This window comes from Ranitomeya variabilis, chromosome 6 (assembly GCF_051348905.1).
Source record: "Ranitomeya variabilis isolate aRanVar5 chromosome 6, aRanVar5.hap1, whole genome shotgun sequence".
Taxonomy (NCBI): Eukaryota; Metazoa; Chordata; class Amphibia; order Anura; family Dendrobatidae; genus Ranitomeya; species Ranitomeya variabilis.
In genome coordinates, this window is record NC_135237.1 from 27,153,584 (window position 1) to 27,179,773 (window position 26,190).

At 43.3% G+C, this 26,190-nt stretch overlaps 1 protein-coding gene across 10 annotated transcripts in view; it reads right to left on the reverse strand.

Moving 5' to 3' along the window:
• The window catches only part of PHF14 (PHD finger protein 14), a 233,952-nt gene that overhangs the window by 146,961 nt on the left and 60,801 nt on the right, over window positions 1–26,190 (reverse strand). For all 10 annotated transcript variants that reach the window (XR_013216731.1, XR_013216730.1, XR_013216729.1 and 7 more), the window contains 3 exons: window positions 19,459–19,562; window positions 19,093–19,224; window positions 10,455–10,623 (listed from right to left, as the gene is read on the reverse strand). Coding sequence is in view for 7 of the 10 variants with exons in the window: in XM_077268104.1 (XP_077124219.1) it covers window positions 10,455–10,623; window positions 19,093–19,224; window positions 19,459–19,562 (405 nt within the window). In the remaining 3 variants the exon portion in view is untranslated. The remainder of the gene's footprint in view (window positions 1–10,454; window positions 10,624–19,092; window positions 19,225–19,458; window positions 19,563–26,190) is intronic.

The window sequence follows — 26,190 nt, forward strand, 5'->3', positions numbered from 1 at the left end:
AGGATGCTTTTCGAGGTTTATCTTCAAGCAAAAAGAGAAAAAAAAAGTGAAATATCAAAATCAATGATGCCGGGAATGGAGCGATCATGCATCAGAAGGTACAATCTGCACTTCAAGACCTGAGCAGGCGTCCGGATGAGAGCTGAACACTGCGAGAGTCTGTGCACCGGGCGTAGCGTCAGGATTATTGGCATTCTCAGAAGGTGTGAAAACAGGACATGGGAGAAAAAAAAGGTTAGAAAGCTTTTCACGGAGCGCTGGTTATTTAATTCCAGTAATGGCAAAATAACAAGAGGCAAAAAGAAAAACATCTAACCATTGTTAGAAGAATTATACCATTTATAGGGGTTGACCGATCGCACCAAATTAATCATCTATCCATATCCATAGGAAGGAGAGGTCATCAATAGGAGATCACACACCCAGCACCCAACGACCAGCTGTTATATGCTGCAGTGCTGGCGAGCGCAGCTCCGTACAATGTGTACTGCAGTGCCGCCTCTAATCACAAGAATCACTGAGTGCAGCTCTGGGGTATAATACAGGACGTAACTCAGGATCAGTAATGTAATGTATGTACACAGTGACTGCACCAGCAGAATAGTGAGTGCAGCTCTGGAGTATAATACAGGATGTAACTCAGGATCAGTAATGTAATGTATGTACACAGTGACTGCACCAGCAGAATAGTGAGTGCAGCTCTGGGGTATAATACAGGATGTAACTCAGGATCAGTAATGTAATGTATGTACACAGTGACTGCACCAGCAGAATAGTGAGTGCAGCTCTGGGGTATAATACAGGATGTAACTCAGGATCAGTAATGTAATGTATGTACACTGACTGCACCAGCAGAATAGTGAGTGCAGCTCTGGGGTATAATACAGGATGTAACTCAGGATCAGTAATGTAATGCATGTACACAGTGACTGCACCAGCAGAATAGTGAGTGCTGCTCTGGAGTATAATACAGGAGGTAACTTAGGATCAGTAATGTAATGTATGTACACAGTGACTGCACCAGCAGAATAGTGAGTGCAGCTCTGGGGTATAATACAGGCTGTAACTCACGATCAGTAATGTAATGTATGCACACAGTGACTGCACCAGCACAATAGTGAGTACAGCTCTGGGGTATAATACAGGATGTAACTCAGGATCAGTAATGTAATGTATGTACACAGTGACTGCACCAGCAGAATAGTGAGTGCAGCTCTGGAGTATAATACAGGATGTAACTCAGGATCAGTAATGTATGTACACAGTGACTGCACCAGTAGAATAGTGAGTGCAGCTCTGGGGTATAATACAGGATGTAACTGAGGATCAGTAATGTAATGTATGTACACAGTGACTGCACCAGTAGAATAGTGAGTGCAGCTCTGGGGTATAATACAGGATGTAACTCAGGATCAGTAATGTAATGTATGTACACAGTGACTGCACCAGCAGAATAGTGAGTGCAGCTGTGCGGTATAATACAGGAGGTAACTGAGGATCAGTAATGTATGTACACAGTGACTGCACCAGCAGAATAGTGAGTGCAGCTGTGGGGTATAATACAGGATAAGTAATGGAATGCATGCAGTGAATTCGCTTTCTATACATAGTCTGTGTGTAGACTGTAACTCTAGTATTGTGTGATGTGTAGCACATACATTTTTGCTTCTCCTGTTATTCTGGTAACTGGCGTCAGATTCTTTTTACATACACCAGCACAGGACGAGAGACCCCATAAAGGGTAAACTAGACCTATAATTACACCATATAAACGATGCCCCTTCTCCTCAAAATGCAAACATACTGTAGAAAGCGCCCGTACGATTCTCCCGTCACCTCGGCCCGGACACATGGCGAGCAGCGAGAACTTGAAAGGAGTCAAATCAGATTCATGAGAACCGCGTCCCAGTATCTGCATGGAAGCCTTTGAGGATCCCCCGCATTTAGTGGGGCATTAGGTGGGCTGCGGACGCTGTGTGACAGGTTATGGGGGTGTTCCATTATTAATGAGCGCGGCCGGTGCCGATGTGTAACGCTCATTTTTAACGAGTTTCTGTTGCTCGGGTTCGTTCACCTGTTTTTTTGCCCCGAGGGTCTCCCGGGAGGTGGAATCTCTAAAAACAAACATTGAGCTTCAGACCCCGACAATGTGCGCTAGTAAGCACAAATACAGATAATGACATCAGCCCTGAACGCTCCGCACAGAAGAAATGGCAGGAAAAGCGAAGCAGACCTGTGCACGGCCTCCGTCACACTCCGTTTGCACAACCATACTTCAGTCCTTAAAGGGGTTTTCCGTTTCAGAAAAATTCTGTCCATCAAAAACTGTGCTTTACACATCCTCCCCAGGTCCGCCGGGGCATCTCCGCCATTGCTCCCAGCGTCTGATATTTTTGCAGCGCTGACGTCATTGACTTCAGCGGCTCTGCCCGAGCTGACAGCTGCGGTGGCTACTAGCTGCAGTGTCGACGTGACGTCAGCGCTGCAGACAATACCAGGCAACGGGAGCAGCAGCGGAGCCTCAGTACTGGACCTGGGGAGGGTGATTAAAGCAAACTTTGTTTTTTCTAAAACAAATTGCACCTGAGTACAAAGGTTTTCCCAAAAACCCTTTAAGGTAATTAGTATCAGGTCTTTCAGTACTGATGTCCTGTAGAGCTGGGGCTTACACGCAGAAGCAGGCAGCGCTGCAGTGTAAAGATCTGAGAACAAATAAAGTCCCACGCCAGCTTATATGGTTGACTGTGCTGTGTAGACAGGTACAGAGTCAGCAGAGTCATCTCATCATTGGGCTCTGTAATGTAGTGTCCATTCTACAGTCAACACAATGACAGCACAAAACAACCAATTGTACATAAACTGTGTGCAGCAATGAATGTGACGCTACTGGGATTGGACGGGTTTCCATCATGGCATCCGTCATGCTCCAAAGAAGAAAAAAAAATAGCACATTTTTTATTATTATTATTTTTTAGAAAAAAAATAACAAACAGAAGACGCAAAAAAAAAAGCTTTACAGATGTGTTGTTCAAATCTCTCTTAATATTGAGAAGACTCTGCTAACTCTCGTCCAGTCTACACAGTGTAGTGCACCTTATAAGTCACGGGACGCTTTGCTTTGTCTACTGGTCAAAGACAACACCAGGAAGTGGATGCGGTCTTTGACCTGGAAATAAAGCAAAGAGTCCCATGACTGCTTATAAGGTGAACTACACTGTGTAGACTGGGCGAGCGTTAGCAGAGTCATGTTTTTCCAGAAAGTGAGTGGCTAAAAGCTAGAAATAGCAGCTAGCTTCTCCTCCTACTTTGGCTTTAATAGAATCACAGTGGGGGGCATAACAGGAAGGAAAGAGATGGAAGTTTCCACAAACATATCTAGCAGTTCTATAGGATAAAACAGAAGTATTGCATCTGGAAATAAACTTTATTGTATCACATTCTTGTCATTGAATAGCTTTAGACTCAAAATACCGACTTCCCCTTTAAGAGATACAAGTTGGTCTATTCAAGAATAATAAAAAAAAAAAATCCTCCTTCGCGACAACTATCCCCTCTCCGCAGGAGAAGCAGATGCGATCAATCTGTGCGCTGCAGCTGGTCATACTCTTTAGTAGTATGGATTTCCAGATAAAGGCAAAGTCTATTCATTTCACTTAAAATTGAAATGAGGTGTAATTAATTTGCTGCATGTGCGGCAGCGCTGCGGTCTGGTGACTCCGCTTTATTGTTATTGATTTTACACCAGAAACAAAGCAAAAAAAAAAGCTCTAGAAACATATAAAGCAGATTAATGAATTTGCCGTCATATGAAATACCAGTCAGCAAAATACTGAAGAAGGTCTTTATTTAAAGGAATAATTGTTTATTTAAAGGGGCAATCAGACTGATGCTGAAAAATCATCAGAATCTGCCAATCAGCAGGATAGCTCAAAACTCGACTGACATTTAGGCAGAGATCAGGCATGTCGATTTTCTATATGCCTAATCCTTTATTCCCTCCGGAGATAGGACAGAATTGCCGAGGAGTAACTTACTCTTTTCTCTCCATTGAGAACATCGGCATGCTCTGCCAAATTAGGAGTGTAAACTGTATGTATGGTAGAGACTGTATGGCCAAACACTAAATGAGAGGTTTACTTGTCACCAAGTCATTCAAAAGTGAACAATTTTTGCTATTTTTTTGTCCTTTACCAATAGGGTGTTGTTCACAGGATCCTCAGGGGCGTGTCTATAGGTTGCCTTCTATAATTACTTATGAGCAACGCCCCCTTATAAAGATACAACAATTGTACTAAATAGAACGGCCTGTATCTCTGCAACCATATGGCGGATTTAAAAAGAAATACTGAGACGAGCAGTGGGAAAAGGGTACGAAAAAAGGATAGCCACGGGTGACCGGTCCAAACTTTGCATACATTAATAATACACGCAAACTTAAGTAACGAATATGAGAAACTTATCAGATAAATCTGCTTCTTTCTCCACTTATGTGCCTCCTATTCTCCTCATCCCGGCCTCCTGTACTCATCATTCATTCTAAAAAAAAAAACATTGCTAAGATCCACCTTGCTTATGACAAGAAAGACTGCTAGACCACTGAAGGATCAGATTACAGCTCCTTATTAAAATAGATAAACTGACCGAACAATATATATATATATATATATATATATATATATATATATATATATATATATATATATATATATATATATATATATATATATATATATATATATATATATATAAATAGTTTGTAGCCAAAAAAAGTCAAATATAAAATAGATCAATGGCCAAACTCGTCTGTGCTAAAAAATAGGAAAATGTGAAATATGTGAAATATGAAATAGCATACTGGCTTATGAACTTAATGAACAAACACATGAGATTTTTAGCACAAGATTTGCAAACGTTGTGAGCCCATTCACCAAAACGTCAAGGTAATCTCAGATCGAATGGGTAACTACACTGACTGTCTGGTGTGAACACTTACCTATGGTATCTGAGCTGAATGCCTAATGCGAACACATTAAGTTCATAAGCCAGTATGCTATTTCATATTTCACATATTTCACATTTTCCGATTTTTTAGCACAGACGAGTTTGGCCATTGATCTATTTTATAGCTCCTTATTAAAGTCAATGAAGAGAGGTGGAGAGCAATAAAGTGTGCATCTGAGCCTTTTGCGCTCTGTGACAAAGCTTCTACTTTCTAGTAAGTGGTTTAGTTCACCCTGTGCTGGATTCACAGCTATACTGATCAGTACTACTGTATAAAGTCCTCCATATTGCTGATTTTTTGGTAGAGCATTGAACAGCAAAGTGGATTGTTGCTGAGGGGAAAAAAAAAATCTTTAAATCTTCAGCTTAGCGAGTGTGAGCGAGCTGAGTGTGACCTGAGCGTAAGTGTGAACGGCGGTAAGTGTGACTTGTGATTCAGTGACTTTGGAATCAGGGAGTTTCCAAGGGAGGAATTGCTGAATTGCTGTCTGTATTTTATTAATACTTTGTATTTATTTTTATTTAACGTTTCTGTGTGGTACAATCCCCATTAGGAAATGTGCTCCACTATTGTTAATGCCATCCAGTGCACATCTTGCCTCATGTATGCAGTCCTTGATCAGCCGGTCGAGGGTGCATACTGCTGTGCGAGATGTGAGCACATTGTGCATTTGGAAGCCCAGATTCTGGATCTCAATGTGCAGCTGGCAACACTGAGATCCATAGACAATATGGAGAGGAGTCTTCTGCTCACAGAGCAGACGCTCAATGGGATAGATGAGGAGGGGGATGGTAGGATGGAGCTGCAGGACAGTGTGGCAGTTAGCTGGGTGACAGATAGAAGGCGGGGTAGAGGGAAGAGTGCCAGGGAGGCTAGTCCTGATGAAGTTGGCAGATGAGGGGGGTGCCAGTACAGGGGTAGCACTGCTGCAGCCAGGCATGTCCTCTGAAAGCCAGAGGAGTGACTGCTCCAGTAAGGAGGGAAATAGGAGAGCAGGGCAGGCCAGACAGGTGCTGGTAGTGGGGGACTCAATTATCAGGGGAACAGATAGGGCAATCTGTCACAAAGACAGGGATCGTCGGACGGTGTGCTGCCTACCTGGCGCTCGAGTCCGACACATCGCTGATCGGGTGGACAGATTACTGGGAGGGGCTGGTGAGGACCCAGCAGTCATGGTGCACATTGGCACAAATGACAAAGTTAGAGGTAGGTGGAAGGTCCTTAAAGATGATTTCAGGGAATTAGGCTGCAAGCTGAAAGCAAGGACCTCCAACGTGGTATTTTCCGAAATACTGCCTGTACCACGTGCCACGCCAGAGAGGCAACGGGAGATTAGGGAGGTTAATAAGTGGCTCAAGAATTGGTGTAGAAAGGAGGGGTTTGGGTTCCTGCAGAACTGGGCCGACTTCTCAGTTGTCTACAGGCTCTACGCTAGGGACGGGCTGCACCTCAATGGGGAAGGGGCAGCTGTGCTGGGGGAGAAAATGGCTAGAAGGTTGGAGGAGTGTTTAAACTAGGGATTGGGGGGGAGGGTATTCATTTTATAGGAGGGCAAGATGGTGCAGATAGAGACCTGGGCACAAATAAGGAAGTTGGGGGTGGCGGTGACATGGGGGGTGGGGTTAGAGCAGTTAGTAATTTAAGAAAGAATAGAGGTACAGAGAGGAACATCAAGTGCATGTATACTAATGCCAGAAGCCTCGCCAACAAAATGGACGAATTAGTACTAATGTTGTTGGAGCATAATTATGACATGGTGGGGATATCTGAGACATGGCTGGATGAGAGCCATGACTGGGCTGTTAACTTGCAGGGCTATAGCCTGTTCAGAAATGACCGTACAGATAAGCGAGGGGGAGGGGTGTGTCTGTATGTAAAACCGTCCTTAAAACCCATCCTGCGTGATAATATAGGTGAATTTAATGAAAATGTAGAGTCCCTGTGGGTGGAGATAAGGGGAGGGGGAAAAAATAATAAATTACTGATAGGGGTTTGTTATAAATCTCCAAAAATAATGGAAGCAATGGAGAATATCCTCGTAAAGCAAATAGATGAAGCTGCGACTCAAGGAGAAGTCATTATTATGGGGGACTTCAACTACCCTGAAATAGATTGGGGAACAGAAACCTGCAGTTCCAGTAAAGGTAATCGGTTTTTGACAACTATGAGAGACAATTACCTTTCACAACTGGTTCAGGACCCAACAAGAAGGGGGGCACTGCTAGACCTAATATTAACCAACAGGCCAGACCGCATATCAAATATAAGGGTTGGGGGTCACTTGGGGAATAGTGATCACAAAATAATAAGTTTTCATGTAACCTTTAATAAGATGGGTAGTAGGGGGGTGACAAGGACACTAAACTTCAGGAGGGCAAATTTCCAACAGATACAGCCCCGAGTAGTGCAGGAATTAAGTACAGTCATTGATAGACCATTATTTTTAATCTTTAAAGAGTCCATAATAACAGGGTCTGTACCACAGGACTGACGTATAGCAAATGTGGTGCCAATATTCAAAAAGGGGACAAAAACTGAACTCGGTAATTATAGGCCAGTAAGCTTAACCTCCACTGTGGGTAAAATCCTGGAGGGCATTCTAAGGGATACTATACTGGAGTATCTGAAGAGGAATAACCTCATGACCCAGTATCAGCACGGGTTTACTAGGGACCGATCATGTCAGACTAATCTGATCAGCTTCTATGAAGAGGCAAGTTCCGGACTGGACCAAGGGAACCCAGTGGATGTAGTGTATATGGACTTTTCAAAAGCTTTTTATACGGTGCCACACAAAAGGTTGATACATAAAATGAGAATAATGGGGATAGGGGAAAATATGTGTAAGTGGGTTGAGAGCTGGCTCAGGGATAGGAAACAAAGGGTGGTTATTAATGGAGCACACTGACTGGGTCGCGGTTAGCAGTGGGGTACCACAGGGGTCAGTATTGGGCCCTCTTCTTTTTAACATATTTATTAATGACCTTGTAGGGGGCATTCAGAGTAGAATTTCAATATTTGCAGATGACACTAAACTCTGCAGGGTAATCAATACAGGGGAGGACAATTTTATATTACTGGATGATTTATGTAAACTAGAATCTTGGGCTGATAAATGGAAATGAGCTTTAATGGGGATAAATGTAAGGTCAAGCACTTGGGTAGAAGTAATAAGATGTATAACTATGTGCATAATTCTAAAACTCTGGGCAAAACCGTCAATGAAAAAGACCTGGGTGTATGGGTGGATGACAAACTCATATTCAGTGGCCAGTGTCAGGCAGCTGCTACAAAGGCAAATAAAATAATGGGATGCATTAAAAGAGGCATAGATGCTCATGAGGAGAACATAATTTTACCTCTATACAAGTCACTAGTGCGACCACACTTAGAATACTGTGCACAGTTCTGGTCTCTGGTGTATAAGAAAGACATAGCTGAACTGGAGCGGGTGCAGAGAAGAGCGACCAAGGTTATTAGAGGACTGGGGGGTCTGCAATACCAAGATAGGTTATTACACTTGGGGCTGTTTAGATTGGAAAAACGAAGGCTAAGGGGTGATCTTATGTTAATGTATAAATATATGAGGGGACAGTACAAAGACCTTTCTGATGATCTTTTTAATCATAGACCTGAGACAGGGACAAGGGGGCATCCTCTACGTCTGGAGGAAAGAAGGTTTAAGCATAATAACAGACGCGGATTCTTTACTGTAAGAGCAGTGAGACTATGGAACTCTCTGCCGTATGATGTTGTAATGAGTGATTCATTAATTAAATTTAAGAGGGGACTGGATACCTTCCTGGAAAAGTATAATGTTACAGGGTATATACACTAGATTCCTTGATAGGGCGTTGATCCAGGGAACTAGTCTGATTGCCGTATGAGGAGTCGGGAAGGAATTTTTTTCCCCATGGTGGAGTTAAGGTACCGTCACACTAAGCAACGTCGCCAGCGATCTGTGACGTTGCAGCGTCCTAGGGAGCGATATCGCTGTATTTGACACGCAGCAGCGATCAGAATCCCGCTGTGAAATTGCTGGTCGCTGCTAGAAGGTCTGCACATTATTTGGTCGCTAGGTCGCCGTGTATCGCCGTGTTTGACAGCAAAAGCAACCATACCAGCGATATTTTACACTGGTAACCAGGGTAAACATCGGGTTACTAAGCGCAGGGCCGCGCTTAGTAACCCGATGTTTACCCTGGTTACCAGCGTAAAATGTAAAAAAACAAACAGTACATGCTCACCTGCGCGTCCCCCAGCCTCTGCTTCCTGACTCTACTGATCGCCGGCCCTAAACTGAAAGTGAAAGCACAGCGGTGACGTCACCGCTGTGCTGTTAGGGCCGGAGCTCAGTCAGCGTCAGGAAGCAGAGGCTGGGGGACGCGCTGGTGAGTATGTACTGTTTGTTTTTTTAACTTTTACGCTGGTAACCAGGGTAAACATCGGGTTACTAAGCGCGGCCCTGCGCTTAGCAACCCGATGTTTACCCTGGTTACCCGGGGGCCTCGGCATCGTTGGTCGCTGGAGAGCGGTCTGTGTGACAGCTCTCCAGCGACCAAACAGCGACGCTGCAGCGATCGGCATCGCTGTCGCTATCGCTGCAGCGTCGCTTAGTGTGACGGTACCTTAACTCTTTGCCACATGTTTTTTTTTTGCCTTCCTCTGGATCAACATGTTAGGGCGTGTTAGGTTAGGCTATGGGTTGAACTAGATGGACTTAAAGTCTTCCTTCAACCTTAATAACTATGTAACTATGATTTCTAGTAAACTGGGTTAACAGCCACAATGCTCAATACAGTTGTATAATGTTCTGCTTCTATACATGTGACACACAGACGGGAGAGCAGGAATTTATCATGTCTGAGTGTGCAGGCAACAACATATAGCAGTTAGTTTATACCCACTAGCTCAGAGACAACTGAAACTTAGGAGATAAAGATTACAGAGGGATTCACTGGTGACAAAAATGTAGCAATGGCAAGAAATAGTATTATTACTAGTGATGAGCGAACGTGCTCGGATAAGGTGTTATCCGCCATGCTCGTGTGCGAACCGAGTGTCTTCGGTGTCCTCAAGAAATATGTTTGTGTCCCTGCGGCTGCATGTCTCGTGGCTTCTCGACGGCTGCAAACAAGCTGGGATTGACTAACAAACAGGCAATCTTTGCATGTGTTGCGAATGTCGAACAGCATTGAGACATGCCGTCTCGGGGACTGGAACATATTTTTCGAGCACGCCGAAGACACTCGGTTAGCACCCGAGCATGCTCAGATAATACCTTATCCGAGAACGTTCGCTCATCACTAATCATTACTCATGAACGCCCATGATAGATACGATTTAAGAGTCTGCAAGTGCTTGTAATCAAGTGGGTGACCAATCACAGCTACTTTTAAGACTTCAACATGGCTGACAATGATCGCAGCTGCCTTAACTCAGAAATACTCACTGTGCTCCTCAAGGGCAGTTTTTTGGTGTCTTGAGGCATGTCCTGAGACACAAACTTCACCGGTTCCTTTATTTGCCTCCTGGATCTTTTGGTCCCATTTGGTAAAGTTTCCATAGCAAAATCGGCTTCCATGTCGCTGCTCCCAGCCTGGTCGCACTCTGAGCACTGCCTGGAGGACACAAAGCAATGGAAATTGGGAATATTTCCCTCTCTCTTCTGAATTACAAAAATAAGCGACTACTTACTAAGGCGCAGAGAAAGTTGGGTAACAACCGACATGGTCACAGCTACAAGTTCTCAAAAAACTTTCTCGGTAACTCATTGATAAACGGTCTGACCGGCCAGATTATCAGGATTGTGCTGATTATACGGAAAAAATACATCACTGAAGATCTTACTGATATTCTTAGCAGTCGGAAGCACAGACACATTTTAGGCAGTGCAATTTAGGAAAAAAGGAAAGTAAGCATAAAAGCAAAGGGGCGTGGGTGACATTTCACCACAAATTTCATTTTTGTGGAAATAGGACTTTAGATTCTGCACGTGATAAATTGAAAATGCAGCGGAAAGAAGTAACTGAGGACAATGCTGCCCCAAATCATCCTCGGAGTGTCAGGAGAGGTCATATATGGAGTCCTCCACAAGGTCTCAGAATAAGACACAAATCTATTTATCTCACAAGTCTAAATATTGAGATAAACAACTGGGGTCAAGTTACGGATTTTAGTAGCAATCCAGATTTTAATCTACTGAAGATGGTGCCTGATTTTTGGGATCCTCTAATCAAAAATAGAGTTAGGAAGAAAGAGAAAGGGAAGAGAGGCAACCACCCGAGAGAGGGAGGGAAGGGAGAGAGGAAGAGCGAGTAAGAGTCCTAGAGAGCAGAGAGCCTAAGAAAGAGAGGCTAGCCACCCGAGAGAGGGAGAGAAGAGAGAGAGAGAGGAAGAGAGTCCAAGAGAGGCTAACCACCTGAGAGAGGGAGGGAAGAGAGAGAGGAAGAGCGAGTAAGAGAGCCCTAGAGAAGAAGAGAGTCCAAGAAAGAGAGGCAACCACCCGAGAGAGGGAGAGAAGAGAGAGAGAGGAAGAGAGTCCAAGAGAGGCAACCACCCGAGAGAGGGAGGGAAGAGAGAGAAAAGTGAGTAAGAGTCCTAAAGAGGAGGAGAAAGGAAGAGAGTCCAAGAGAGGCTAACCACCTGAGAGAGGGAAAAGAGAGAGGAAGAGCGAGTAAGAGAGTCCTAGAGAGGAAGAGAGTCCAAGAAAGAGAGGCAACCACCCAAGAGAGGGAGGGAAGGGAGAGGAAGAGCGAGTAAGAGTCCTAGAGAGCGAGGAGAGAAAGGAAGAGAGACTAGCCACCTGAGAGAGGGAGGGAAGAGAGAGATAGAGGAAGAACGAGTAAGAGTCCTAGAGAGGAGGACAGGAAGAGAGTCCAAGAAAAAGAGGCAACCACCTGAGAGAGGGAGGGAAGAGAGAGGAAGAGCGAGTAAGAGTCCTAGAGAGGAAGAGAGTCTAAGAAAGGGAGGCAACCACCCGAGAGAGGGAGGGAAGAGCGAGTAAGAGTCCCAGAGAGCGAGGAGAGAGAGGAAGAGAGCCCAAGAAAGAGAAGCTAACCACCCGAGAGAGGAAGAGTGAGTAAGAGAGCCCTAGAGAGCGAGGTGGAATGCTAGAGAGAAGGAGAGCACGAGAGAGAAAGCACGAGAGAGAAAGGGAGCCTAAAAGAAAGGAAGGGATAGAGGAAGGAGAGCGAGGAGGAGAGCCCGAAGGAGGGAAGGAGTGAGGAAGAGAGTCTAAAAGAATGTAAAGGAGAAAGGGAGGGAAAGAGGGGGACTGCCACAGAGAGGGGGAGGGAAACCAAAATAGGGAGAGAGAGAGAGAAGAGGAGGGCCCAAAAGAGGGAGAGAGAGAAGAAGAGACCCCAAAAGAGAGAGAAAGGAGGAGAGCCCAAAAGAGGGAGAGAGAAAGGAGGAGACCCCAAAGGAGGAAGAGAGAATGGAGAAGAGTCCAAAAGAGGAGGAGAGAGAAAGGAGGGGAACCCAAGAGAGGGGAGGAGAGTACAAAAGAGGGGAGGAGAGCACAAAAGAGAGAGAAAGGAGAAAAGTCCAAAAGAGGCAGACAAAGAGGAGAACTCGAAAGAGGAAGACAGAGGAGGAGCATCGGACAGACAGAGGAGGCGAACCTGACTGAGACAGAGAGGAGTAGCGCCCAACTAAAACAGACTGAAGGGGTGAGAAAGGGATGACAACACAGAGACAGACAAAAACTATAGAAGGAAAAAGAGTGAAGGAAAGATAAATCTGAGTCCAGTTTTACTCTTTGTGCTTTTGTAAAGTCAAGTCTGGTAATAAACCCCTTGGACGTCATGATGACAGATGATCAGAATCTATTATTGGTGTTAATAATCCAAAAATATTCAGAAACATCTTTGAAGATTGTCAGATACTGACATTTATGTGTGTTTTCATTTTTAGAGGGAGAATCTTTAGTCGTGGGCTTACAGAACTCAGAAAATGGAGAAAAAAAAATTGTGTGGTAAAGTTAAAAGATGTAATCAACGCGGCTTACTTTCACCAGAATCCTCCTCTTTCCTAGAACATTTGGACTAATTAAAAGCAAAGAGAATAAAATTAACCAACCGACACAACCAAGATGAAAAGAGCTTGTGCTCATGACCCTGGGCGAAGGCAGGATGCAGGCAGAAAATAAAAGGATTCAAAGTACGTGACCCACTCTACCTGGCCTCCAACTGCGAAGGAGCCTCTTTATCCTCCAGACAGATGACACTTAATGCTTCTTACAATTTACTTACAAGGCAGAACAAAAAAAAGCAGAAAAGAAAAAAAAAATGGTTTAACTTTCCTGCGGTGCCACAATTTTGGCTGAGAGTGGTCAAAAAAAAGGCCCAAATGGATCACCAGTCCTGATTACCTGCACTCAGGGCCACTCACAATTATAGGAGTGAAGCTATTTAGAGGGAACGCACAACGCTAAGAGCTAAGGAACATTTGTGGCCAAAAAAAATGGCCAGAGACATCGATGAGGCTGCAGCCATCGGCCCCAATATTCCATTTCAGCGCATTCTGCCTTTTTCCTTTTTTTCTAGAGGCACCACTCTATTTTTAACACCATTCATTTTACTACGGTATATAATGTAATGAAAAACCGACAAAAATCCAACGGCGGTCGAAATGGTGAAAAAACCAAAAACCAAACATACGTTCGCCATCGGTTTTTACGTTTAGTTTTTGAGGCATTCAAGGTGTGGTAAAAATAAGATCATCTGGGGTCTGTAAAAGTCTCACATGAATATATTCAGCTTAAACTGCACAGTACAAAATAAAATACAAAAAGATGATGATAAAGAAACTGATGTTTTTTGGTGACTGCACAATTTATTCTTCATTTTTAAAATACAGAACGGGTTTATATATATTAATAGTAAATACTGACAAAATATACTGTACATACTGTATATATAATATATATATATATATATATACACATATATATATATATATATATATATATATATATATATATATATATATATATATATATATATCTATATATCTAATATATAAAGCTGAATGTGTGTGTGTGTGTATGTATGTATGTATGTATGTATGTCCGGGATTGGCATCTGAACCGTAGCAGCTACAGCCACAAAATTTTGCACAGTCACACGTCTGGACCCCGAGAGCGTCATAGGCTATGTTGTGAGGTGAAATTTTAACTCCGCGCTTTCCAATTCACCAAACAATTTTGCCCCTATCTACATAATGGGGAAAAAGTGAAAGGAAAAGTGTTGGAGGCGTCGCAGCTACAGGCACAAAATTTTGCACAGTCACACGTCTGGACCCTGAGAGCGTCAAAGCTATATTGTGAGGTGAAATTTTAACCCCGCGCTTTCCAAGTCACCAAACAATTTTGCCCCTATCTACATAATGGGGAAAAAATGAAAGGAAAAGTGTTGGAGGCAAATTAACAGCTGCCAGATGTGAACAAGGGGGACTTAAAGAATGAGAGTGATGGCGCCAAAGAGTATATACTGTACAGTTGCTAAGGTGGGGCCCCAACATGGGATAATCACACCACCACGGGGATATGAACACACACACAAAATGCGCCACACACTACCACGTGCTCGAACACATATACCACCCTCAGTGCACATTTCACCACACATACACCAACCTCGCCACATAAAAGTAGAAACACAAAAGTCGCCGCTCAAAACTCGCCACGCGCAAAACTCTCCACATGCAAAACTCGCCACACGTGCAAAACTCGCCACACGCAAAACTTGCACACGCAGAAAAATTGCCACACGCAGAAAAATTGCCACATGCACAAAAGTTGCAACACATGCAAAAGTTGCCTCACACAAAACTTGCACATACTCAAAAGGCACCACACATAAAACTCGCCACGCGCAAAACTCGCCATGCGCAAAACTTGCTGCACACAACTTGCTACACTAACCTGTCACATGCAACTCGACACACAAAAAGTTGCTACACGCATGTCGCCACACAAAACTCATCTCACAAAAGTCCCTACATGCATGTCGCCACACGCAACTCAACACACACAACTTGACACACGAAACTCGCCCTAAAACACACACAAGTCTGGTATCCTTCAAAAATAAAAATCTGATTAATAAGCAGACAAACTACAAGAGCAACAAATGTACCATATAGGAATCCGGCAGCTGTCAGTCACATGACCAGTCTATTATGTGTATGTGTGAGCTAATATATACTGCCAGGGGGTGGGCTTACTGTTGGCTGGGGATTTATCAGGCTGCCATTTTAGCTTACAAATACTGAGGTAAAAATACTGACCAAATAACGTGTGAACGAGGGCTAATACAGGAGGAGATGGCATACAGCTATATACTATATACAGGAGATGACACACAGGTATATACTATTTACAGGGGAGATGACACACAGGTATATACTATATACAGGAGGAGATGACACACAGATATATACTATATACAGGAGAGATGACACACAGGTATATACTATATAGAGGAGGAGATGACATACAGGTACATACTACATACAGGAGGAGATGACATACAGGTATATACTATATACAGGAGGAGATGACACACAGGTATATACTATATACAGGAGCAGATTACCTACAGGTATATAGTATATACAGGAGGAGATGACACAGGTATATGCTATGTATAGGAGGAGATGACATACAGGTATATACTATATACAGGAGATGACACACAGATATATACTATATATAGGTGAGATGACACACAGGTATATACTATATACAGGAGATTACATACAGGTATATCTAATATATAAAGCTGAATGTGTGTATGTATGTATGTGTGTATGTCCGGGATTGGCATCTGTACCGTCGCAGCTACAGCCACAAAATTTTGCACAGTCACACGTCTGGACCCCGAGAGCGTCATAGGCTATGTTGTGAGGTGAAATTTTAACCCCGCGCGTTCCAATTCACCAAACAATTTTGCTCCTATCTACATAATGGGGAAAAAGTGAAGGGAAAAGTGTTGGAGGAAAATTGACAGCTGCCAGATGTGAACAATGAGGACTTAAAGAATGAGAGCGATGGCGACAAAGAGTATATACCGTACAGTTGCTAAGGTGGGGCCCCGACATGGGATACTCACCACACACGGGGATATGAACACAAACACAAAATGCGCCACACACTACCACGTGCTTGAACACATATACCACCCTCAGCACACATTTCACCACACACACACACCAACCTCGCCACATAAAAGTCGAAACACAAAAGTCACCACTCAAAACTCGCTACATGCAAAACTCGCCATATGCAAAACTAGGCTCACGCAAAACTCGCCACACGTGCAAAACTCACCTCATGGAAAACTCACCTCATGCAAAACTTGCACACACAGAAAAATTGCCACATGTACAAAAGTTGCACCACATGCAAAAGTTGCCTCACACAAAACTTGCACATACTCAAAATGCACCACACATAAAACTCGCCACGCGCAAAACTCGCCATGCACAAATCTTGCTGCACACAACTTGCTACACTAACCTGTCACATGCAACTCAACACACAAAATGTTGCTACACGCATGTCGCCACACAAAACTCATCTCACAAAAGTCGCTACATGCATGTCGCCACACGCAACTCAACACACACAACTTGACACATAAAACTCGCCCTAAAACACACACAAGTCTGGTATTGTCCTTCAAAAATAAAAATCTGATTAATAAGCAAACTACAAGAGCAACAAATGTACCATATAGGAAATACGGCAGCTGTCAGTCACATGACCTGTCTATTATGTGTATGTGTGAGCTAATATATACTGCCAGGGGGGAGGGCTTCCTGTTGGCTGGGGATTTATCAGGCTGCCAATAGCAACCAATCACAGCTCAGCTTCTATTTTGCTACAGTTAATTAACCTGAGCTCTGATTGGTTAATATAGGCAACAAAGACATTCTCAGTATAACAAAGCTAATATATGTTGTGAAATGCTTCTATTTGCTTAGTTTTTGCCTTTTAATAATTACATTTCTATCTATTTGTTTTGTGGTTTTTGTGTGCAGAATAAATTTTTGTTAACACATTCTATTTTGCTAACAGCAGTCATTAACCCGGGCGAAGCCGGGTAGTACAGCTAGTATATATATATATATATATATATATATATATATATATATATATATATATATATATATATATATATATATATATATATATATATATATATATACACACACACACACACATATATACCGTATATACTTAAGTATAAGTAGAGTTTTCAGCACATTTTTTGTGCTGAAAAAGCCCCCCTTGGCTTCCTGCAGCGGCCGGGCGATTACGTATGGCTGCTATTTAAGCGACATTGATATTCACTTCTCTCCACTCCCATGGACGTGGAGAGCAATGAATATTTATTTCCTTTAGTAGCGGCACACGTGAAAGCTCAGCTGCTGTAGGAAGCCAGCAGCTGTGGCTGACAATGTACATGCTACTAAATAGCAATGAATACTCACTGCTCTCCACGCACATAGTCCCGGCGTGGAGAGCAATAAGTATTCCAGCAGCTGTGCTCCGCTTGTAAGCAGTGCACGACGTCCCTGCCAAGCGCTGCTTACAAGCATAAATCAGCTGCTAGCACCGGGACAAGATGCTGCTAGGGAGCGCAGGGACAGTAAGTAGAATGTTTTGTTTTTTTTCCCGCTTTTCTGATGGGGGCCATACATACCAGGATAGGAATGAACAGCCATGCATACAAGGATAGGGATGAGGAGCCATGCATACCAGGATGGGGATGAGGGGACCATGCATACCAGGATGGGGATGAGGAGACCATGCATACCAGGATGGGGATGAGGAGACCATGCATACCAGGATGGGGATGACACCATGCATACCAGGATAGGGATGAAGAGCCATGCATACAAGGATAGGGATGAGGGGGACTAAGCATACCAGGATAGGGATGAGGAGACCATGCATACAAGGATAGGGATGAGGGGGACTATGCATACCAGGATAGGGATGAGGAGACCATGCATACCAGGATGGGGATGAGGAGCCATGTATACCAGGATAGGGATGATGAGCCATGCAGACCAGGATAGGGATGAGGAGCCATGCAGACCAGGATGGGGATGAGGAGCCATGTATACCAGGATAGGGATGATGAGCCATGCAGACCAGGATAGGGATGAGGAGCCATGTACACCAGGATAGGGATGAGGAGCCATGCAGACCAGGATAGGGATGATGAGCCATGTATACCAGGATAGGGATGAGGAGCCATGTACACCAGGATAGGGATGATGAGCCATGCAGACCAGGATAGGGATGATGAGCCATGCAGACCAGGATAGAGATGAGAAGCCATGTATACCAGGATAGGGATGAGGAGCCATGCAGACCAGGATAGGGATGAGGAGCCATGTATACCAGGATAGGGATGATGAGCCATGCAGACCAGGATAGGGATGAGGAGCCATGTATACCAGGATAGGGATGATGAGCCATGCAGACCAGGATAGGGATGAGGAGCCATGTATACCAGGATAGGGATGAGGAGGCCATGCATGCCGGAATAGGGATGAGGAGCCATGTATACCAGGATAGGGATGAGGAGGCCATGCATACCAGCATGGGGATAAGGGAACAATGCATACCCGGCTTATACTCGAGTCAATAAGTTTTTGCAGTTTTTCATGGGCTTATACTCGAGTATATACACACACACACACACACACACACACACACACACACACACACACACATACATACATATATTAAACTAAAACAATGGCGATGTACATATTTTTACCATTTTAAAATAAATATATTGAAATATGTAGATTGTTATTGTTTTAGTTTAATATATATATTACACACATACATACGGTATATACACAAACACACACAGATATACATTTTTGTTTAATAGATATTGGAAGCAGGGAAGCAAACAGCGCCTCACTTGTCTACAGGTTGTGTGTGGTATTGCATCTCAGCATCTTTCAATTCAAAAAGGTTTAGCTGCAATTCCAGGCGCAGCCCATGGACAGCAGTGGCGCTGCTTTGAGAAGAATCCGTTCGAGGCGGTCGCACTCACCAATAGCTGTTCTTGGTTTTCTTCGGCATCCTCGTCAGGGGGGGTTCCAGGCACCCCAAATGATAGTGCAGCTTGCAGGTGTCACACAGCAGGAGTAAATGCTGGTCATTGTTCTTCTTACATATTCCACAACTAAGAGAGAGAGAAAAAAAAAAGAAAAAAGAGTAAAAATGTGTCAATCACAGACGTCTGCCCTTGGGCCATGCAAAAAAAAATCATCATGGCGCTGGGCTTGCAGAGCGTGGCTGTGCCCCCAACACACGTGTCCTGCTGCTCCAATATTAATACACTAACAACCTTTTCTGGAGGAAAATGAAATTGCAATGCTAATAAAAAAAAAAAAAAAAAAAAAAGGATAACAGTTACCTGTAGAGGACGGCCGGCAACGGCAGCGTCTTCTGCGCGCCCCCCTCTCTTTTACTGGGTTTTCGCTCTTTCGGCGCCCGGAGGATGGCGGGGAGATTCGGCTTCTGATTCAAGAAAAGCAATGATGTACACAGCCAAATTAAAATAGAGTAAATGAATGACAGAGGGTTAATTTAAGGGGTCGTCCCACCCGGACATATCACATCTCTGTTAGGTGATACAGAACGTAACAAAATGTGTCAAGTGGAATTTAAAAAAAAATCCTTAAAGGGAACCTGTCCGTAGGATCAACCCTCCTAAACCATCTATATGGGCTTGTAGGTCATAGAAAGCGGAATAAAATGATACCTTGATATCTCCAATCCAATGTTTTACTCCATAGAAATCCGTGGTTTCCTCAGTATGCAAATGAGCTGTTAAGATCTATGGGCCGGACATGGATCTCCTGAGAATCTGCCTCCAGAGCTTATTTTAATTGAAAGCTGGCGTTACTAGTGAGACATGTAATGACTGACTGTTTGCTCACACGATCTATACTGGCAACGCCTCCGTTCATTAACCCCTTTCTGACATCTGACGTACTATGCCGTTGAAGTGGTCTGGGCTCCTATGAACACTGAGGGGATAGTACGTCATCACCGATCAGCCGTGCTCACAGGGGGAGCGCGGCTGATCGCGGACGGGTGTCAGCTGATTATCACAGCTGACATCTGGCACTATGTGCCAGGAGCGGTCACGGACACTGCTCCCGGCACATTAACTCCCAGAACACTGCGATCAAACATGATTGCAGTGTTCCGGCGGCATAGGGAAGCATCGCGCAGGGAGGGGGCTCCCTACGTGCTCTCTTGAGACCCCTGGAGCAACGCGATGTGACCTCCTCCTCCCTGCAGGCCCCGGATCCAAAATGGCCACGGGGCTCCTTCCGGGTCCTACAGGGAGGTGGCTTTCAAGCGCCTGCTCAGAGCAGGCCCCAGCAAGTCTGCAGCCCTGCCTGTCAGATCACTGATCTGATACAGTGCTCTGCAAAGTGTCAGACCAGCGATCTGACACTATAACATGATGTCCCACACTGGGACAAAGTAAAAAAAAAATAATGTTTACATGTGTAAAAAAAAAAAACCTAAATAAATAAATAAAATTATATATATATATATATTTCCAATAAATACATTTCTTTTGTCTAAATAAAAAAGTACACATATTTAGACCTATAAAACTGTCCCACTAGTTACCCCCTTCAATGAACACCGTAAAAAAAATAAAAAAAACGAGGCAAAAAACGACGCTTTATTATTAGTGATGAGCGAATATACTCGTTACTCCAGATTTCTCGAGCACGCTCGGGGGTCCTCTGAGTATTATTTAGTGCTCGGAGATTTAGTTTTCATCGCCGCAGCTGAATGATTTACAGCCTTTAGCCAGCATAAGTACATGTGGGGGTTGCCTGGTTGCTAGGAAATCCCCACATGTAATCAAGCAGGCTAGCTGTAAATCATTCAGCTGCAGCGTAAAAAACTAAATCTCCGAGCAGTAAATAATACTCAGAGGACCCCCGAGCGTGCTCGAGAAATCTCAAGTAACGAGTATATTCGCTCATCACTATTTATTATCATACCGCTGAACAAAAAGTGGAATAACACGCGATCAAAAAGATGGATATAAATAACCATGGTACCGCTGAAAACGTCATCTTGTCCCGCAAAAATGAGCCGCCATACAGCATCATCAGTGAAAAAACAGAAAAGTTATAGTCCTCAGAATAAAGCAATGCAAAAATATTTTTTATATAAAATAGTTTTTATCGTATAAAAGCGCCAAAACATAAAAAAATGATATAAATGAGGTATCGCTGTAATCGTACTATAAACATAAGGGTGAATGACCTCGGGGAGATCAAAACATCCAACACCGCGGAGACACCATCACGTGTTTCTCAACGCAGTGATCCAGAACACTGCCCCCATCCCTAAAGGGAAATATGCAAATGCACTGATGAGGGGCAATACCCCGAAACAGCTGTCTGTGGATGGATACCATGTTTTGGCATAGGTGGTTTTCCTTTATTGGATGCTGCCTTTCCCATGGTTGTTCCTTCCCGGTGAAAGACCTGGCTATTCATTGCTTGCGTTGAGAAACATGTGGTGGTGTCTCCGCGGCTTTTTTACATGCTGTAATCGTACTGACCCGATGAATAAAACTGCTTCATCAATTCTACCAAACGTGGAACGGTATAAACGCGCCCCCCCCAAAGAAATTCATGAATAGCTGGTTTCTAGTCATTCTGCCTCACAAAAATTGGAATAAAAAGCGATCAAAAAATGTCACGTGCCCGAAAATGGTACCAATAAAAACATCAACTCGTCCCGCAAAAAACAAGACCTCACATGACTCTGTGGACCAAAATATGGAAAAATTATAGCTCTCAAAATGTGGAGACACAAAAACTATTTTTTGCAATAAAAAGCGTCTTTTAGCGTGTGACGGCTGCCAATCATAAAAATCAGCTAAAAAAACGGCTAGAAAAGTAAATCAAACCCCCCTTCATCACCCCCGTTAGTTAGGGAAAAATAATAAAATTAAAAAAAAATGTATTTCCATTTTCCCATTAGGGTTGTGGCTAAAGTTAGGGTTTGGATTACATTTACGGTTGGGATTAGGGTTGAGATTAGGGGTGTGACAGGGTTAGAGGAGTGGTTAGGGTTACAGTTGGGATTAGGGTTAGGGGTGTGTTTGGATTAGGGTTTCAGTTATAATTGGGGGGTTTCCACTGTTTAGGCACATCAGGGCTCTCCAAACGTGACATGGCGTCCCATTTCAATTCCAGCCAATTCTGCGTTGAAAAAGTAAAACAGTGCTCCTTCCCTTCCGAGCTCTCCCGTGCGCCCAAACAGGAGTTTACTCCAACATATGGGATATCAGCGTACTCGGGACAAATTGTACAACAACTGTTGGTGTCCAATTTCTTGTGTTACCCTTGGGAAAAAACAAAACTCAGGGCTAAAAAATTATTTTTGTGGAAACAAAAAAAAATATTTTTTATTTTCACAGCTCTGCGTTATAAACTGTAATGAAACACTTGGGGGTTCAAAGTTCTCAACACATCTAGATAAGTTCCTAAGGGTGTCTACTTTCCAAAATGGTGTCACTTGTGGGGGGTTTCAATGTTTAGGCACATGAGGGGCTCTCCAAACGCAACATGGAGTCTTCCCAATTCCAGTCAATTTTGCATTGAAAAGTCAAACAGCGCTCTTTCCCTTCCAAGCTCTCCCATGCGCCCAAACTGTGGTTTACTCCCACATATGGGGTATCAGCGTACTAAGTACAAATTGCACAACAACTTTTGGGGTCCAATTTCTTCTGTTACCATTGGGAAAATAAAAAATTGGGGGCGAAAAGATCATTTTTGTGAAAAAATATATTTTATTTTTACGGCTCTACTTTATAAACTTTTGGTGAAGCACTTGGTGGGTCAAAGTGCTCACCACACATCTACATAAGTTCCTTAGGGGGTCTACTTTCCACAATGGGGTCACTTGAGGGGGGTTTCCACTGTTTAGGCACATCAGGGGCTCTCCAAACGCAACATGGCGTCCCATCTCAATTCCAGTCAATTTTGCATTGAAAAGTCAAACTGCGCTCCTTCGCTTCCGAGCTCTGCCCTGCGCCCAAACAGTGGTTTACCCCCACATATGGGGTATCAGCGTACTCAGGACAAATTGCACAACAATGTTTGGGGTCCAATTTCTCCTGTTACTCTTGATAAAATAAAACAAATTGAAGCTGAATACTTTTGTGAAAAAGTTAAATGTTCGTTTTTTGTTTTTTTAAACATTCCAAAAATTCCTGTGAAACACCTGAAGGGTTAATGAACTTCTTGAATGTGGTTTTGAGCACCTTGAGGGGTGCAGTTTTTAGAATGGTGTCACACTTGGGTATTTTCTATCATATAGACCCCTCAAAGTGACTTCAAATGAGATGTGGTCCCTAAAAAAAAAATGGTGTTGTAAAAATGAGAAATTGCTGGTCAACTTTTAACCCTTATAACTCCCTAACAAAAAAAAAATTGGTTCCAAAATTGTGCTGATGTAAAGTAGACATGTGGGAAATGTTACTTATTAAGTATTTTGTGTGACAGATCTCTGTGATTTAAGGGCATACAAATTCAAAGTTGGAAAATTGCAAAATTTTCGCCAAATTTCCGTTTTTTTTCACAAATAAACGCAGGTAATATCAAAGAAATTTTACCACTATCATGAAGTACAATATGTCACGAGAAAACAATGTTAAAATCACCGGGATCCGTTGAAGCGTTCCAGAGTTATAGCCTCATAAAGGGACAGTGGTCAGAATTGTAAAAATTGGCCCGGTCATTAACGTGCAAACCACCCTTGGGGTTAAGGGGTTAAAAATAAGCGCTAGAGGCAAATTCTGTGGGATATTTATGTACAGCCCATAGATCTTAACAGCTCATTTACAGTACAGACCAAAAGTCTGGACACACCTTCTCATTTAAAGATTTTTCTGTATTTTCATGACTATGAAAATTGTACATTCACACTGAAGGCATCAAAACTATGAATTAACACATGTGGAATTATATACTTAACAAAAAAGTGTGAAACAAATGAAAATATGTCTTATATTCTAGGTTCTTCAAAGTAGCCACATTTTGCTTTGATGACTGCTTTGCACACTCTTGGCATTTCTCAAGGGGATGATAAAGCTGCATTTGTGCCAGCGAAACGCACGTCGGGGTCGACATCCTTTCGTGGGGTGACCACCCCTCTACCTTACAGACTCTGGTAAGCTTGTCCCCTCATACCTTTCATATATTACCATGTGTGATTTAAGTCCGTCCACTTTATCTAAAGGGGGCAGCCTTTCCCGCGGTCTTTTATGCACTATATTTACATTGTAATGCCCGATACTTTGCATTATTGAGGTGGCTCCCTTTGTCCCGGTTCTGTACCACCTTGGAGTATGGGTTACTACTTGTACCATGATTTACTTGACCTTTTGATATTTAATAAAAGATTTTTACTGTTTTTTTTAGTAAAATTTTGCCTGGTACACCCTGTTTTTCCCCTATTTTGCAAAGGCAGAGAGATACAGTAACTATATTCTCTAGTATGTGTTTTATCTCATCCCAGTACTGGATTCACAGCTGCACTGCTAAGTAGTGCTGTATCAAGTACTCTATGCTGATGCTTGTGAACAAACAGAGTTAGGTCAGAAACATTCAAATCCTCCTCTCACAACAAACTGTTTTTTTTCTGAAAAAACACATGAAATTAATACTAGACAGAAAAGCGTCTTGTCCCCACCAGGGAATGACAGAGGACAAGCATACAGAGGTTTACCCGTGTTACCCAACTGTCCTGGCATCAGTCCCCGACGGCAGGACCAGTCTGCTCTTACTACGTTACTATTGTAACCCAGGGTGCACCTCCATTGCCATGATCCTAGGTTCACTCTAGGCCGGCTGCTGCCACGTGCAAGGACTATCGCTGGACGCAGCTGGAATCCTTAGTGTTTATCCTGACAAACACACCTCTGCAGTCCCAAAGTGCTATCTGCAAATTCGAATCTACTGGATCAAGGTGTCCGTTTGCCAATTCGGCTATGCTGTTCCAAAGTAATGTCTGTACATTCGTTCTGCTAGAACTGTCTGCACACCAAACCCTACTATTCAAAAGGTACCTAAAATGCTGCCTACATACTCACCTCTGCTATTCAAAAGGTACCTAAAATGCTGCCTACATACTCTGCTACCTCGGCTATTCAAAAGGTACCTAAAGTGCTGCCTGCATACTCACCTCTGCTATTCAAAAGGAACCCAAGGTGCTGTCTGCATATTCACCTCTGCTATTCAAAAGGAACCCAAGGTGCTGTCTGCATACTCACCTCTGCTATTCAAAAGGAACCCAAGGTGCTGTCTGCATATTCACCTCTGCTATACAAAAGAAACCCAAGGTGCTGTCTGCATACTCACCTCTGCTATTTAAAAGGTACCTAAAGTGCTGTCTGCATACTCACCTCTGCTATTCAAAAGGAACCCAAGGTGCTGTCTGCATATTCACCTCTGCTATACAAAAGAAACCCAAGGTGCTGTCTGCATACTCACCTCTGCTATTTAAAAGGTACCTAAAGTGCTGTCTGCATACTCACCTCTGCTATTCAAAAGGTACCTAAAGTGCTGCCTGCATACTCACCTCTGCTATTGAAAAGGTACCTAAAATGCTGCCTACATACTCTGCTACCTCGGCTATTCAAAAGGTACCTAAAGTGCTGTCTGCATACTCACCTCTGCTATTCAAAAGGTACCTAAAGTGCTGCCTGCATACTGACCTCTGCTATTCAAAAGGTACCTAAAATGCTGCCTGCCTACATACTCACCTCTGCTATTCAAAAGGAACCCAAGGTGCTGTCTGCATATTCACCTCTGCTATTCAAAAGGAACCCAAGGTGCTGTCTGCATACTCACCTCTGCTATTCAAAAGGAACCCAAGGTGCTGTCTGCATATTCACCTCTGCTATACAAAAGAAACCCAAGGTGCTGTCTGCATACTCACCTCTGCTATTTAAAAGGTACCTAAAGTGCTGTCTGCATACTCACCTCTGCTATTCAAAAGGTACCTAAAGTGCTGCCTGCATACTCACCTCTGCTATTGAAAAGGTACCTAAAGTGCTGTCTGTATACTCATCTCTGCTATTCAAAAGGTACCTAAA